Genomic DNA, 17,606 nt, shown 5'->3' with positions numbered 1-17,606 from the left:
TCAACACATTATATAATCCCCATAACAGCCTCTGCAGTTGCAGACTGAGTCAAGTTCCCACCATGACAGTTGTACAAAGTGTCCTCCTCTTGGCTCTCATTTCAGGTGAGTGAAGTCGGTGTTGAGCGAAGGAGGAGAAAAGGAGCTTTGGATGTCGGCTGGCTCCCTGTAATGTAAACTCTGTCTCTTCCAGCTGCTCAGGGCCAGTCCCTCACCTCCTCAGAGCCAGTGGTGAGCAGAGCTGGACAACCAGTCACTCTGTCCTGTAAGGTGGATGGACTGCCTCTAGCTTGGCTGCACTGGATTCGTCAGAAACCAGGGAAAGGACTGGAATGGATCGGACGCATCGATAGCGGAACTGGCACAATATTTTCCCAAAGTGTCCAAGGCCAGTTTTCCATCACCAAAGACACTTCCCAAAATCGTGTGCACTTAGAGGTTAAGAGTCTGAAACAAGAAGACTCTGCAGTTTATTATTGTGCACGAGAGTCACAGTGACACACAACACTACTAAGCTGTACAAAAACTGAATAACACTGATCTCTGTGTGAGAAGCACTGAAGCATGTCAGAACTGTGAAAACACATGTTCCACTGAATGACTGACAATTTATAATGAAAGATATGTCATCAATAAAAACTGTATTTGTCAGCATGTTGGAACAGTTTATCATGACTCAGAGCCTGTATTTGTAAAAAGATAACCTTATTGAAATTAGAAAATAAAATCAATATATTATAATAAATATAAGCTCTTTCCTAAAAATATAGCTCTACAGTGATGCAAACCACCAACATACCTGCACAAATACCCAGCACCCATGTGACTCAACCACACATTTCATCATTGATTTGTGAGTTCATTTAACAAAAACCTTACAGATAATCCTTAGGTTTTTTTTGTTTTTGGTTATATGATAAAACACTACAAAAAAGTGGTCATATCTGATTATTGATATTGTATTTAGCATGGAAGGAAATGCAATTATAATTAAAAAATGAAAGAATAATAAATTCTAAATATATATATATATATTTATTGTACAAATTATACAGAGTGCTGGTTTAGGAGCCACTCCCTCCCCATTGTATCCTGATGCAAATCTTCAGTCTGTGCAGTGTACTTCTGTCCTGCTGACTGCTCTTGTTCTTTGTGTGGAGCATCAGATGTCACATCTCCAGCCTCAGGATGATGAACACACTCACTCTTCTGCTGGTTGCTCTCTCTCTGCCCTGTGAGTTCTCCTACTTCTTGCTGTGTTATCTTTTCTCAGACAACATGGACTGATGGTCAGTCAGTGACACCAGAAAACTTCCCAGATGATTAATTTCTTCTGTGTTTCCTCTCTCCCTTTTATTTCATTAGGTTGTACAGGTCAGAGTATGGAGTCCATTCCTTCCAGTTCAGTAGTGAAAAAGCCTGGGGAGACTCTCAGTCTCTCCTGCAGGGGATCTGGCTTCACATTTAGCTGCTGTGTTATGAGCTGGATCAGACAACCTGCAGGAGAAGGAATGGAATGGATAGGGAGCGGCTTCTCTACTGCAAGCAGAAACACTTATGCCAGCAGTGTGCAGGGCCGTGTAGAAATCAGTAGAGATGACAGCAACAGCATGGTGTATCTGAGACTGTCCAACTTAAAGCCAGAGGACTCTGCTGTGTATTACTGTGCCAGAGAAACACACTGGTTAAAGGAAGCAGAGAGGCTTGACAAAAACCTCATACAAATTATTTTCCCAAGAACCAACAGGTGGCAGTAGAAGATAAGACGTCAGGTGATACTAAGTAGAATATGACAGTGTCTCTAAACACATACACACAAATTCCTGACCACAATGGAAGCATCAGCTGATGTTGTGGTTTGTGACTTCCTGTTTTTTTGTGTTATTTTTGTTTTTATTTTATGTTAATAGTTTATTTAGATAGGGACAGTGCATATTAATGGACATCAGTACAAGTACACAATGTAGATATGCTAGAGTCAGCACTGTAGCTAATTTTCATTTATTGTACCTAGGCAGATACATAAAAAGAAAAACATGGAAACAGTAACAAGCATGCAACACTCTCATAGTTTGAGAGCCAAGACAAACACTAACAACAACAGTCAAGACAACATACAACAGAACATACATTGTTACACATAGTGAAATGTGTGAGGCAGTTAAAAGTTAAAAGTGAGTGTAGCTTTGGTTTTCTAAAAGCCAGAATTTTAAATGAGTTTTAAAATTGATGTATGTGGGACGGGCCCTTATTGTGGAGGGTAGACTATTTCAATATTTATTTCTCTTTACTGACAAAACAGTTTGTCCAAAAGTGGTGCACCTAAAAGGTATTACACAGTCCCCTTTGGTGGAGGCCCTTGTACTACTACCACTCTCAAATCTTTGAAAGAAATCATTCAGTGGGGGGCGGGGCACGATGATGTACAGCCCAAAACATGCATACTTAAAAAAAAATGTAATTCTCAAAACTCAAAAGTTTGTTTTCCCAGTATGCTACAGTGATTAAATGATATGGCTTTTTGTTACAATTGACATTTGCTTTTCTACAAAAAAAATGGTAATAATGTTCCTTTTTTTGATTTTGAACAGCAGGTGTTGACAATATATTTGGACATTTATGCATGATATATCCAGAATATGGATGGCCAGCAAATGCTGCTGAGCAAAGTATATAAATACATCTAATTTGAGTATAAATAAATCTATCTTCCTTATTAAGAAAATCATAATCACTACGGAAAATTATGATTTCTTTCCCAGAGATGTGTTGTTGAGTTTCTCTCATAGGAGGAGGAGTCAATGCAAATCTCTGACCTCTTCCATCTCTACATATGTGTTGCAGAGTGAAGGACAGACACTAAATCACTGACATACACGCTGTAGACTGGACAGAGACAACTGGCTTTAACAATGATCAGACCTGATTATTTGGTTGTTTTTCTCATCCTGTCATTTAACTGGGCAGGTAAGAACAATATTTTTTTCTGACAAACCTGGTACAAAGACAACATGGCTGCATTACAGAAACTAATGAGCTGTTTAAATGTCTGTAGGTACTGAGGGTCAAACACTGACTGAGTCTGAATCAGTGGTTAAAAGACCTGGAGAATCCCACAGACTGACCTGCACATATTCTGGGTTTGGTGGAGATTATGCTAATGCTTGGATCAGACAGGCTGCTGGAAAAGGACTGGAATGGATCGCTTACATCAGAATCAGAAAGGGATTTTATTGCCAAGTACGTTGCACATACGAGGAATTTGTCATGGTGTTGTTGGAGCATGTCACACATACAACTATAAGAAGGATAAAAAGATATAAACAATATAAGTATAAACATATACACACAGTACGTATTAATAACGATAAAATAAATTTAAATAAATAGTAAAATAAGTTAAACAGTAGTAAAAAGGAACGCTACAGCAGAGTAGGTACAGTGGCATGAGGAGCCAGAGGTGGGGTGTGGAGAGAGTCAGGGTGGATTCTGGGCCTTGTTTAGAAGGCTAGTGGCGGAGGGGAAAAAACTGTTCATGTGGCGTGAGGTTTTGGTCCTGATGGACCTCATCCTCCTGCCAGAGGGGAGTGACTCAAAGAGCTTGTGTCCGGGGTGGGAGGGGTCAACCACAATCTTTCCAGCACGCTTCAGAGTCCTGGTGGCGTATAGGTCCTGGAGCGGCGGCAGATTGCAGCCAATCACCTTCTCAGCTGACCGAATGACACGCTGCAGCCTGCCCTTGTCCTTGGCGGTGGCAGCAGCGTACCAGATGGTGATGGAGGATGTGAGGATGGACTCAATGATGGCTGTGTAGAAGTGCACCATCATTGTCTTTGGCAGGTTGAATTTCTTCAGCTGCCGCAGGAAGTACATCCTCTTTTGTGCTTTCTTGACGAGGGAGCTGATGTTCAGCTCCCACTTGAGGTCCTGGGAGATGGTAGTTCCCAGGAAGCGGAAAGACTCCACAGTGTCAATTGTGGAGCCACAAAGGGTGATGGGGGCAGGTGGGGCTGGGTTCTTTCTGAAGTCCACAACCATCTCCACTGTCTTTAGAGTGTTGAGCTCTAGGTTGTTTTGCTTGCACCAGGTCACCAGGTGGTCAGCCTCCCACCTGTAGGCAGACTCGTCTCCATCAGAGATGAGTCCGATGAGGGAGGTGTCGTCCGCAAACTTCAGAAGCTTGACGGACTGGTGACCGGAGGTGCAGCTGTTGGTGTACAGGGAGAAGAGCAGAGGAGAAAGAACGCAGCCCTGGGGGGATCCGGTGCTGATGGTCTGTGAGTCGGAGACGTGTTTCCCCAGCTTCCCATGCTGCTTCCTGTCAGACAGGAAGTCAGTGATCCACCTGCAGGTGGAGTCAGGCACACCAAGCTGGGAGAGTTTCTCCTGAAGCAGAGCCGGAATGATGGTATTGAAGGCAGAGCTGAAGTCCACAAACAGGATCCTGGCGTAGGTTCCTGCGGAGTCCAGGTGCCGGAGGATGTAGCAGTGCTAGTAGCTACAACTACTACTCTCAGTCAGTCAAAGGCCGGTTTACCATCTCCAGAGAAAACAGCAGACAGCAGGTGTATCTGCAGATGAACAGTCTGAAGACTGAAGATTCTGCTGTTTATTATTGTGCTCGAGAGCCACAGTGACACAGGAAGGAGCAATGCTGTACAAAAACTCAGCAAGGGTTTATTGCACTTCCCATATACGTACTTAAAGCAGACATTACATATTCTGTTTAATATTATGAGTTTAAGAGAATTTCAAGTTTTGTGAAGAATTAATAAACATGAATGTAACTTTGTGTTAACTTTGCTGTGATAATAAATACAATTTCTTTCATGTGTCAGAATACATTTTCTTAACATAAGTCCAGTCTTTGACTACTTGTGACAGGACAGTCCAGCCTTCTTTTATAGCCTGTCAGTGTCCTTCTCTATGCAAAGTGAACTTCCTCACAGTCTGCTATAAAGACTTGATATCATGCTGTCAGTTGCAGCAGAAGAAGAGAAGCTCCCATCAGATCACCTTCAATAGCAACCATGTTCTCTGTAGCTCTGCTGCTGCTGCTGGCTGCTGGATCCTGTGAGTCTCACTGAGGCAGAGACACTGACAGTATGATCACAGCACACTGTTCACTGCTATTACACTGATTCAATACTCAACATGTTTTCCTCCACAGGTGTGAAGTGTGAACAGTTGACCCAGCCAGCCTCTGTGACTGTGCAGCCAGGTCAACGTCTGACCATCACCTGTCAGGTCTCTTATTCTCTTGGCTCCTACACAGCTTGGATCAGACAGCCTGCAGGGAAAGGACTGGAGTGGATTGGAATGAAATATACTGGAGGTTCGCTCTACAAAGATTCACTGAAGAACAAGTTCAGTATCGACTTAGAGACTTCCAGCAAGACAGTGACTCTAAATGGACAGAATGTGCAGCCTGAAGACACTGCTGTGTATTACTGTGCCAGAGAGCCACAGTAACACAAACCATCAGTAGACCTGAACAAAAACCCCTCAGAGCCTGAACACTTGTAACATGAAGCCACCAAAGGAGGAGCCCTCAGACCACTAATGGTTTCAACACCAGCTCACAGCCTGCACTCTTGCTTGAGTTTAAATACTTTGGGATTTCAATCACTGATCATTGTCTCTTCTCCCACAACAAAACTGAATTAGATGTTTACATTGTTAAATGCACACAACTGAAATGTGTTGGATGTCAGAGTTTTCCTGGAACAAATGCATGAAACCCTGTTCTCATTATCAGGACTCAAAATATCAAATTTGAAAAAAGGAGACATAAGATAATGTTTGTCGATCTCAAACCAAGCATACAAGGTGATTTAAAAAACGAAAACCCATTTTTCTAATGATAATTATCTTGATACCTTTTATATATAATCTACGGTGGCCCTGAAGTGCAAATCACAACAGCAATAAGAAAAAACGCGACGGCAAATATGAAAACACGACAGTGAATATGAAAACACGACGGCAAATATGAAAACACGACAGCAAATAGGAAAACACGACAGCAAATAGGAAAACACGACAGCAAATATGAAAATACGACAGCAAATATGAAAACACGACAGCAAATAGGAAAACACGACGGCAAATATGAAAACACGACGGCAAATATGAAAACACGACAGCAAATAGGAAAACACGACGGCAAATATGAAAACACGACAGCAAATAGGAAAACACGACGGCAAATATGAAAACACGACGGCAAATATGAAAACACGACGGTAAATAGGAAAACACGACGGCAAATAGGAAAACACGACGGCAAATATGAAAACACAACAGCAAATATGAAAACACAACAGCAAATTTGAAAACACGACAGCAAATATGAAAACACGACAGCAAATAGGAAAACACTTCAATAAATCACAAAACACAACGGCATTAACTTCTACCGGAAAAGGTAGGGCCTATCTAGCAGTGGACGGACCCTCCTGATTGGACAGACGCACTGTCTGTCTTTCGCTCTCCCAAATCACCCACAATCCTATGCGCGCGGCTTTGCCGGCTCGTTAAAAAAACAACAACAATGGCGGACCTAAGTGGGAGTTGGAGCGGCATCGCTGATGGCACAATTAACATTTAAATGTAAGTATATTTAGTGTTTGCCGTACATTTGTTATCACCGTTAATGTGTTACATCAATGTCAAGTGTTACGCATTAATGCTGGTACAAATTGCTATTATAATTAGGTAGATACACCCGAGCTAACGTTAAGCTAACTGAACCTATCATTTAATATTAGGCTGTTAGCTAGCTAGCTGTGTTGCTGTCTTTTATGCCATTTGTGTTCGTAAAGTTTAATGTCCGGTGGCATTTTCATCTCTTTTTGTAAGCCGTTACTGTATATGCGTAATGTTAGCAGAGATTTAGAAATTGGTTTGTTTATCAGTTGTAGCTGCAGGATTGGAGGTAAAGCTGCACCTTGTTAACTTCACTAGCAACGTTAAATGAAAGCTAAAATGTATGAGTAGTTTCCCATGTAACAAGTATAACATTCCGTTATAGCATTTATAATGGTAAAGATCTTTTTCTTGTGTTTGCTGTCTTTTAACAGGGACTAAGGAACAAATGGAGGCTGCACTACAACGCTGAAGTTGGCATCCGATTCGCAGCTTCCGATTCGGCAGTTAAGGGGAAATTTAAGGGGAACTTAAAACTGTCCGATTCAGCAGGGAAACATAATTTACATTGCTAAGTGACTGATCCTCCGTTTTTTGAACCTCTTACTGTATTGAATGAGTGTTAGTCATTAAGGTAAATTATTAATTATGTCTAAAACACACTTTTAGATTTGTGAAAGCTTTATTGTCTTTATGAGAACACAATAAAGGGAGATTTCACCGTTTTTCTAAACTTGTCAAATCAGGACTAAATTATCCCAGAGAGTCTAAGCAGTCTTAAAAACACAGTTTGAGATTTGTGAAAGCTTTATTCTATTTGTGAAAATGCAATAAAGGGAGATTTTACTGTATTTTTCACATATAGACTACATTGGACCAGGTCCAGATCCAAAACCACAATACTTAAGACTTGTCAAATCAGGACTAAATTATCCCAGAGAGGCTAAATAAACTGTTTTATTTTATTGCCACAGCATGGCCTTTGCTAATTGACATTCAACGTACAAGTCCACGTCTCTCCATGTCATTTCTTATATCCATGAGCAGGTCTTCCTTCTCACTTCAAAAGAAAAGTAGAAAAAGTTATTTTTACCTTTTGGACATCAATCCAAATATCGTCATAGATTTGCCAGTGGTTTAATTTACTCTTCAAATCCTTCTCCTTCAACATAAGTGTTGTTTTCTCACCTTTCCTCAGAAAAAGAGGCAGGACTGAGTATTTATTAAGATTTTTTTTAATTCATACTTCATAGGCCATTGTCTCAGGTGAGGAGCAACCCCACTTCTGGGGAACGCTGGGTCCCGATCTTCTTTGATGATGAAACCCAGCTGGACAGGATTGTGAAATACCTGTCAAACTTCCTCGCCAGCTGTGACACACTCTCTGATAAAGTGTGCACCATGGTGTCTTCTGACAGGCTCAAATACATCCTAAATGTGTTGCTCTCAGAGATAGGTCCACAGCAGTTCCACATTATATTCATGAAGACATTTTTTTCTATGACTTAAAGTGGCTATATGTAACTTTCAGTTTGTGTTAATTCTAGCGGCCACTTTGGACAAAAGTGGTAGTATTTTCACCACACCTGCTGTCGTAAAGGTCTTTTCTTTACGGTGCTGTATTGCCCACTGTAGATTACCAAGTTTGCGTTACCGTGTTTACACAAGTACAGGGGAAGACCTGCTCATGGATATAATAAATGACATGGAGAGAGTGAGTTAATTCTTGTCCAGTTTTGACAAGTTTAGGTATTGTGGTTTTGGATGTGGACTTGGTCCAATGTGGTCTACATATGCAAAAAACAGTAAAATCTCCCTTTATGGCATTTTCACAAATAGAATAAAGCTTTCACAAATCCCAAACTGTGTTTTTAAGACTCCTTAGCCTCTCTGGGATAATGTAGTCCAGATTTGACAAGTCTAGGTGGATCTAGACCTAGTCTAATGTGGTTTATATGTGAAAAAAAACTTTTCTCATAAAGACAATAAAGCTTTCACAAATCTAAAAGTGTGTTTTAGACATAATTATAAATTTACCTTAATGACTAACACTCATTCAATACAGTAAGAGGTTAAAAAAAAACAGTTTTAAGTTCCCCTTAACTGCCAAATCAGAAGCTGCGAATCGGATGCCAACTTCAGCGTCGTGGCTGCACTAGCGTCACCAGAAGGGAGAGATGAGGAGGAGAGGGAAAGCAAAAGACAAGCAGGGAGACAGAGGCCAAAAAGAGATGTTGAATAGATTATTTGCTATATTAGAGATTGCCATTCAAAAAATAAATGCATTAAATTAACTAGTTTGTCTGTGTCTTTTAAGTTTTTGGGTGTGTATATAATATAAACTGTTTTTCAATGTTTATTTTTCCATCAAATTATGACCTGGACACAGGAAACTTCTAACTGAGTAATTATATTCAGATGCTACCTGTTTTAATAACTAGTTAGGTATACAAGCTCTAAAAAGACATTAATGAAACGTGTATCTTTATTATAACATTTATTCAAACATTACTATATACTGTACACAAGTATATTCAACATGAAGCGGCGATCAGACTCAGCTCCCAATGATGGTGTTGCTTCCGGACTGCAGACAGAAGGAGAAAGATTAGGTTAGTCCAGTAGTTATCCAACCTGTCCTGGTAAGATTAGGTTAGTCCAGTAGTTAACCAACCTGTCCTGGTAAGATTAGGTTAGTCCAGTAGTTATCCAACCTGTCCTGGTAAGATTAGGTTAGTCCAGTAGTTATCCAACCTGTCCTGGTAAGATTAGTTTAGTCCAGTAGTTATCCAACCTGTCCTGGTAAGATTAGGTTAGTCCAGTAGTTATCCAACCTGTCCTGGTAAGATTAGTTTAGTCCAGTAGTTATCCAACCTGTCCTGGTAAGATTAGAATTGTATCACAAGTATATTTAAGCATACTGAAACATGAAGGTACTTCATGTAACTGTGTAGTGGTGTAGTTTCTTCATCATGGTCTTAACTGACAACTGTTGACCATTTAACACACTTACACCTACCTTTACTGTATTAGTGGGTGTTTATCAATGGAGGTATTATGACTTTTCATTTGTTGGTTGTAGCATTGTAGCTTGTGTGTTTACAGTACTATTTACCCTTTCTCACTTGCAGTTTAATGCATATCATACTGCCTGTGGTAGCTCATTAGCTGGTAGCGTTTACCTTGTAGTTGCTGATCATATTTTGCACTGCATTTGTCTGAAAGCTAGAAGCTACTGGACAATGAGCTAATGTTGCATACATGCAGTAAACTACAAGCTAATGTAAACGGTTAGCTACTGCAATTCTCCTTACCGGTAAGTGTTATGACTACTGTACAAACATGAACTCCCACGAGTTTTTAATTTATTGACATGGGATAAATAAGACAAAACGACTATTGCTTACATTAAAGCCTATCGGTGTCGGTAACGTTACCTACCTTTGCACGTTGCGAGCAAAGTTCCTGACAGAATATTCTCCTCCTGCAAGCAGACTGACGCCGATTCACCAACAGCACAGTTCATAGTTCCACATCCATTTCGTCCAGTGTTTTGAAATGAGAAACGGCTAGTCCGTCTATTAAAAGCATAGACAGTGAGGCACTTTTATTTTTTCACCTCTCCTTCCTGTCAAAAGACAGACAGTGCGTCTGTCCAATCAGGAGGGTCCGTCCTCTACTAGATAGGCCCTACCTTTTCCGGTAGAAGTTAATGCCGTTGTGTTTTGTGATTTGTTGAAGTGTTTTCATATTTGCTGTCGTGTTTTCCTATTTGCCGTCGTGTTTTCATATTTGCCGTCGTGTTTTCATATTTGCCGTCGTGTTTTCCTATTTGCCGTCGTGTTTTCATATTTGCTGTCGTGTTTTCATATTTGCTGTCGTGTTTTCATATTTGCCGTCGTGTTTTCCTATTTGCCGTCGTGTTTTCCTATTTGCCGTCGTGTTTTCATATTTGCCGTCGTGTTTTCATATTTGCCGTCGTGTTTTCCTATTTGCCGTTGTGTTTTCATATTTGCCGTCGTGTTTTCATATTTGCTGTCGTGTTTTCATATTTGCCGTCGTGTTTTCCTATTCGCCGTCGTGTTTTCATATTTGCCGTCGTGTTTTCATATTTGCCGTCGTATTTTCATATTTGCCGTCGTGTTTTCATATTTGCCGTCGTGTTTTCCTATTTGCTGTCGTGTTTTCTTATTTGCCGTTTTGTTTTCATATTTGCTGTCGTGTTTTCCTATTTGCCATTGTGTTTTCCTATTTGCCGTCGTGTTTTCATATTTGCCGTCGTGTTTTCATATTTGCCGTCATGTTTTCATATTTGCTGTCGTGTTTTCCTATTTGCTGTCGTGTTTTCATATTTGCCATTGTGTTTTCCTATTTGCCGTCGTGTTTTCATATTTGCCGTCGTGTTTTCATATTTGCCGTCGTGTTTTCATATTTGCCGTCGTGTTTTCATATTTGCCGTCGTGTTTTCATATTTGCCGTCGTGTTTTCCTATTTGCCGTCGTGTTTTCTTATTTGCCGTTTTGTTTTCATATTTGCTGTCGTGTTTTCATTTTTTCTGTTGTGTTTTCCTATTTGCCGTTGTGTTTTATGATTTGTTGTTGCGTTTCTCTAATTGCTGTGGTGATTTGCACTTCAGGGCCACCGTAATAAACAGTAACACTATTACATTATTTGTAAGTTGCAGTTAACAAAAAATATCTGCCAAGTAAATAAATGTTTTCAAATTAGGGCTGTCAATCGATTAAAAAATGTAATCTAATTAATTACATACTCGATCGAAATTAATCACATACATAATTAACGGTGCCTGAACCGATACTTTTTAAGAAAGTAAAAAAAGAAAAGAAAAAAAAGGGTACTAAACAACAGTCGGTGACATTAAAGAATGGCTTGTTTATTGCTAAGGCCATATGGTCAAAATTAAATGATTTAATAATAATGTATAACAATAACAATAACTTATTTCACTAGTAAATTGCTGTTGAACGACAAAATACATTTACAATAACTTCAAATGCTCCACGAGGGTGTAGTTTACCAGTTTCATTGAACGCACCGTCTGTGTTGTTTTTCCGAAGGCAGCTGCAGATTGTTGCATACTGGTGTTGAATCCTCTACAGTAAAACACAGTCAAACTTTACACCGTTTAGCGTTAGCTGTCAGCATTTTAACCGTGTTTAATCCAACTACTAGCTAGCGGTAGGCTAACGTTAGCTGCTGTCGAGTATAGTGTTAACTAACATCACGTGCAGCGGTGTTTGTGTTGCCTGTATCGTCTGTTTCAGAGAATCAGAGAGAAGAGCAGACATATCAGTGGCACCAGATTTCGGTAGCCAGGGTTGGCAGGAAGAAGATTTTTACAAGTAAATATTCCAATTAATGATCCAGGCAGTACATTCTTGTCTCCCTCCTTCATCTTACAGTCCAATGGTGGCTAGAACGGCTCCGGGTCAAACATCAATATGGAATAGATTAATCTGCGTTATTTTTTTTAATGCGTTATTTTTTCTCAGATTAATTAATCAAAAGTACCGCGTTTTTTTCACAGCCCTAGTTCAAATGTTAGAGTGACTTACAGTAAAACATGGATAATAATCACATTATGTTAAAAATGTAAATAGAATCTGAATTCTAAGATACAGTAAGATTATTCTTATTGTAAGAATAACACAAAATACGTTAAGGAGAAAGCCGTAACATGAAAATAGGTTTTGAGGAAAGATTGAACAAAGGACACTGTTCAATCAAAAAGGAGGAGTTAATGCAAAACTCAGATATCTTCCACCTCTACTTATCTGACTGCAGAGAGGAGGACAGAGAACAGTTGACACACAGTTTAACATGATGGACTATAGGACAGGACTGCTGCTTTTAACTCTCTGCTGGGCAGGTGAAGACTTTCACTGATCTTAATTTGACATAGCTTTTATTTGTCATCAGCTTATTTCACTTGATGTTTTTTATCCTCTTGACAGGTGTTGATGGTCAGACTCTGACAGAATCTGAACCAGCGATTAAAAGACCTGGAGAATCTCACAGATTGACCTGTACAACATCTGGATTCACATTCAGCAGCTACGCTATGAACTGGGTCAGACAGGCTCCTGGAAAAGGACTGGAGTGGATCGCTTTTGTACACACAGGCAGTTCTCATCTCTATTACTCCCAGTCAGTCCAGGGGAGATTCACCATCTCCAGAGATGACTCCAGCAGTAAAGTCTATCTGCAGATGAACAGTCTGAAGACAGAGGACACAGCAGTGTATTACTGTGCACGAGAGACACAGTGAGAGACGATAATATGAGAGTCATACAAAAACTACTTCCTCTATTTACAATCACCACTGGGATCATATAGTTGACTCGGTATTACTTTTTTTGTGCCATACTGCTGATAAGTACACAAGTACCACAAGTACATGCATGAAGATCATACAAAAATCTACATTTTGGTAGTATTTAAAAATAAAAAACTTCCACATGATTTTGAGATTGTACACACATTTTTCATGAAAATGACAGAATGACAGAACCAATTTTAAACCAAATCCTTTTACAGCCATTAAAAGGAAGCATCAACAAACCAAAACCTTGTTGCCATTTTTTTCTCTTTCAGTTTTAAAATAACTCCGACTTGAAAGATGTTTTTTGTCTGTTCATAGATCTTAGCAAAAACTATTAAATTATGAAAGAAGTATCTGCCGATGAAAAGTCTGAAGACTGAAGTTGCTGTTTATTATTGTGCCCGATGGCCACAGAGTTGTTTGAGCAGCTGTACAAAATCCTACAGAACTTACTGGACTTATAGAGCACAACTGTCTGACATTCTTCATCTTTGAAGGTTACCCTTTACATGTTGAAAGTAAATGTTCACACCTTGTGATGCTTCAGAATTTAACACCTGTGCAGAATCATGAAAATAAGTTAGAAACAAAAAATGGCAACTGATTTCCTCAATTTTTTTGAGTACTGCTTAACTATTCGGGTTTACACTGTACATAAGGATAACATGCTATTTGTTTTGTTTTCAATTAAAAATCTGAAGTTAATAAAAAACATTCTGAGTTGTAATGAGTTTTTTTTTAACCTTTATTTATTCAGGGAAGGTTCACTGAGAGGCAGCCTCTCTTTTGCAGGAACACCATGATCACATTCACACAGTTACACATTCATACCAGTACAACCACAGGCTGATCTGCTGGCCACTGAGCAGCTCCACTGGAGCGGTTGGGGTTAAGTGCCTTGCTCAAGGGCACCTCAGTGGTGGTAATGAGGGAGGAACAAGCGCTGTTCTTTCACTTTCACCACCCAGATTTTATCCTGTCAGTCTGGGGATTGAACCGACAACTTCCCGGTCACAAGCTCGCATCTCTAACCTTTAGGCCACCACTGCCCCCAAATTAAAGCTGCAAGCAGCGTTGGACGGGCCCTCGCGCCTCTGCGCGCGTTGGGCTTGCTGGCGGTCGCCTCTCCTTGCGACCGTGCATTTGCGCGGCACTCAGACACTGCAAATCGTCACCAATGAAAAGGTAACTCTCTGCTGAGTTCAATTATACCTCACACAAGACTCTATGTCATACAGTTCATTAGCTATGACAGGGGGCGTGGCCAAAGCATAGGGGTTGGGGCAAACCTTTACCTATAAAAAAGGAAGTCTCTGCTGAGTTCATTGATACCTCACATAAGACTCTACCTTAAACGGGTCACCAGTTATGAAAGGTGGCATGGATTTAGCATAGGGGGGCGGACCAAACCATCACCAATTAATAAAGAACTCTCTGTTGAGTTCAATGACACCTAACACAAGGGTCTACATCAAACGGGTCATAAGTTATAAAAAAAGGGGCTTAGCTACATCATAGGGGGCGGGTCAAACCAAAACCAAAAAGAAACTGTCTGCTGAGTTCAATGATACCTCACACAAGACTCTACTTTAAATGGGTCACCAGTTATGAAAGGGGCGTGACTTAAGCATAGGGGGTGGGCCAAACCATCACCAATGAAGAAGGAACTCTCTGCTGAGTTCAATGACACCTCACACAAGACTCTACCTTAAAATCAAATGTTATGAAAAGAGGCGTGGCCTGACTAAGTGGGCGTGGTTAAAGTATAGGGGGCAGCTCAGAATCAAATGTAGACCACACATTATAAGTTTTATGTAAATCGGATGATGTTTGTCATATAAGGCTGATTTTCTGTTGCCAGCGGCGGCGTTATGACCAAAAGTCAATTTTGGCCTATAAATGTCCTCAGGGACAGTGAGAAATTTCGGCCAAATTGGACAATGTACACTAAAGTTCTGACAACTTCTTCGTTCATCGATAAATGCTAAAAATGGCCACAACGCCACGCCCACACCGTTGGACGAAAAGTTTTGCTTTTAATAACGTTTCATTGTTAATGTCTTTAGATGACAAAGTATAGCACCTTGACTTTTAGGCCTACTTCCTGTTGCCACTAGGGGGGCGCTATGAATTTGAGCAAATATCGGCCTGTAGATGTCGTCAGGGTTGGACATTTATGAATCCTGAAAAGTTTTGAGCCAAGTGGACAGTGTACACTCAAGTTACACCCACTTCCTGTTTCGATGGCGAAACGCACAAAATGGCTGCCCCGCCACGGCCATGCCCTATGACGGAAACTTTTTCTTTTAATAACTTTTCATCGCTAAGGTCTTAAGATGGCACAGACCAAATTTAAAGTTGATCGGATGAAATCTCTAGGAGGAGTTTGTTAAAGTACGACATGTGGAAATTGCCAAACTTGCACTAATTTCGAACTTTCAATTCAAAATGGCGGACTTCCTGATGGGTTTAGGGTATGGCTCCAATGAGCTTTTTTGTATGTCTTGACATGATACATATGTGGACCAAGTTTCGTTCGTCCACGTTAAACGTACTGCAGGGGCTGGATTTTCTTAACTTTGTAGGGGGCGCTAGCGAGCCATTTTCGTGCGCCTATTTCCGAAACCCTTAAAATACGTAAATGTTGCTTAAATTAAACTTCTTCAACTCTTGCAGTAAGAAACATTTCTTGTCTTTCCTCATCCTCCCTGAGCTGATAAACTCTGCACTGTCTCACATGACTAATGTCCTCAGGTCAAGTCATTCAAAATGAGACAACACAGACATTTGAGTATGATTGTTGTATGACTGGCTTTTAAAAATGATTAAGTAAAAATCATGCTGCATGATATTTGATTTTATTTCTGACATAACCACACACATATGAAGGTAAAATGTGTTGTTTATTACAGAAGAGTAACTTGTAAATGGATGAACTACAATAGTTTTCATCTATGTTAAAGGATTTAGTTTTTTGCATTTTGTCAGGTTTCAGTTCCTGATCAGCTGCTTTCCTCTAAATGGCTCCAAGTTTCTCTGTATGTCTGTTTCTTTAAACATCTGCAAACACTGAAACCATTAAAAGTCTTTTATTAAAAGCTGCAAAATATATTACTATTCACATGATGCTGGCTGCTGTCAATGTATTTATGTTTGCAGCAAATCCAGTCAGTAACCAAATATATGAAAAAATAAATGCAGGTAGCAGCTACTACACAGCTTGGATCAGACAGCATGCAGGGAAAGGACTGGAGTGATTGTACATGGTGGTGTTGCATCCACCAAACTACAAAGATTCACTGAAGAACAAGACTCTCCCAGTGACTCATCAGTAGACCTGAACAAAAACCCCTCAGAGCCTGAACACTTGTAACATGAAGCCACCAGAGGAGGAGCCCTCAGACCACTAATGGTTTCAACACCAGCTCTCTGTTACATTAAATGATGAAACAGTCTTTAGATTTTTTTTAAATGCTGATTTATCTACAGTACGGTATAAATGAATCCTCAAAAAGTCAGTTTCTCTTTCATAACATTGTTATTTCTTTTCATTGACAATCTAAAATGTGTTTGTCAGAGAACCAATTTCCACAATTCCACCACTACTCCTAGTCTTGTTAAGAGAACCATCTGGAAGGGCTTTGAAACTGAACTTGCCATTCAAAACTCTTTTCTTTATCCATTTCTGCTCAAGGGTTGTTTCTGCTAGCCACCCACAACATTACTGTGCATCACTTCCTGGTTTCCCAAAACTAAAGAGTGTCCCGAGGCCCAAATCACAAAACGTGCGTGCATTAATCCTACATCAAAAACAACTAGTGGTGTTAAAAGCGTTTGCGTTAACTCTTTATTATGGGGTTCATTTTGACAGCCCTAGTTTAAATACTTGGAGGTTTCAATCACTGATACATCATTGTCTATACTCCCACAAGACAGACTGAATTACACTTTTTGAAATCGTTTAACATTAATTTACCTTATTTAAGGGATTATGTTGAAATGCAGCTGAATTTTCTTCAAAAGTTGAATTTTGTGCTCTGAATTTTACTAGTTTAAAAATTGATGTTTGGTCTAATAATATTGTACATAAGCTTTATTCACATGAAAAACAACAATTTTGTCAAAAATAACTTTAGGAGACATGAGATGTTGTTTACCTATCTTAAGCCGACAAGGTGATTTACCTACTACATAAACTGAAAGCACTTTATATTATACATATTACATCATTCCATAATTGGTACATTGCATTGGACAAACCTGAGAGTAAATAAACATATTCAAATGTTACAAAGTGACTTAAAATAAAGAAAAAAGGATTAGTAACATCAGGTTAAAAATGTGAAACAAAGTCAAAATGGTAAGAGATACGGAGAGATGATTTGTGAAAACACAAAATACAGTTAGGAGAAAGCCAAAAAAGGAGGAGTCAATGCAAAACTCAGATATCTTCCACCTCTACCTATCTGAGTGCAGAGAGGAGGACAGAGAACAGTGAACACACAGTGGACACACAGTTTAACATGATGGACTATAGGACAGGACTGCTGCTTTTAACTATCTGCTGGACAGGTGAATATTTTCACTGATCTTGATTTGAAGTTGTCTTTAAAAC

The 17,606-nt window shown here is 39.8% G+C and overlaps 3 gene segments (V, D, J or C); all 3 read left to right on the top strand.

The window, feature by feature from the left end:
• Nucleotides 1-517, top strand: LOC116051916. The segment is given in 2 exon segments: nt 1-105; nt 194-517. Coding segments are annotated over 2 exon segments (348 nt in total).
• Nucleotides 518-1,160: 643 nt separating this feature from the next.
• On the top strand, nt 1,161-1,796 carry LOC118494190. The segment is given in 2 exon segments: nt 1,161-1,234; nt 1,366-1,796. Coding segments are annotated over 2 exon segments (438 nt in total).
• A 10,651-nt stretch (nt 1,797-12,447) lies between these two features.
• On the top strand, nt 12,448-13,069 carry LOC116051871. The segment is given in 2 exon segments: nt 12,448-12,538; nt 12,624-13,069. Coding segments are annotated over 2 exon segments (363 nt in total).
• The last annotated feature ends 4,537 nt before the right edge of the window (nt 13,070-17,606 follow it).

The sequence above is a fragment of the Sander lucioperca genome, chromosome 21 (assembly GCF_008315115.2).
Source record: "Sander lucioperca isolate FBNREF2018 chromosome 21, SLUC_FBN_1.2, whole genome shotgun sequence".
Lineage (NCBI taxonomy): Eukaryota > Metazoa > Chordata > Actinopteri > Perciformes > Percidae > Sander > Sander lucioperca.
Note: the sequence above shows the minus strand (reverse complement) of the source record. Positions and strands in the feature narration are given on the sequence as shown.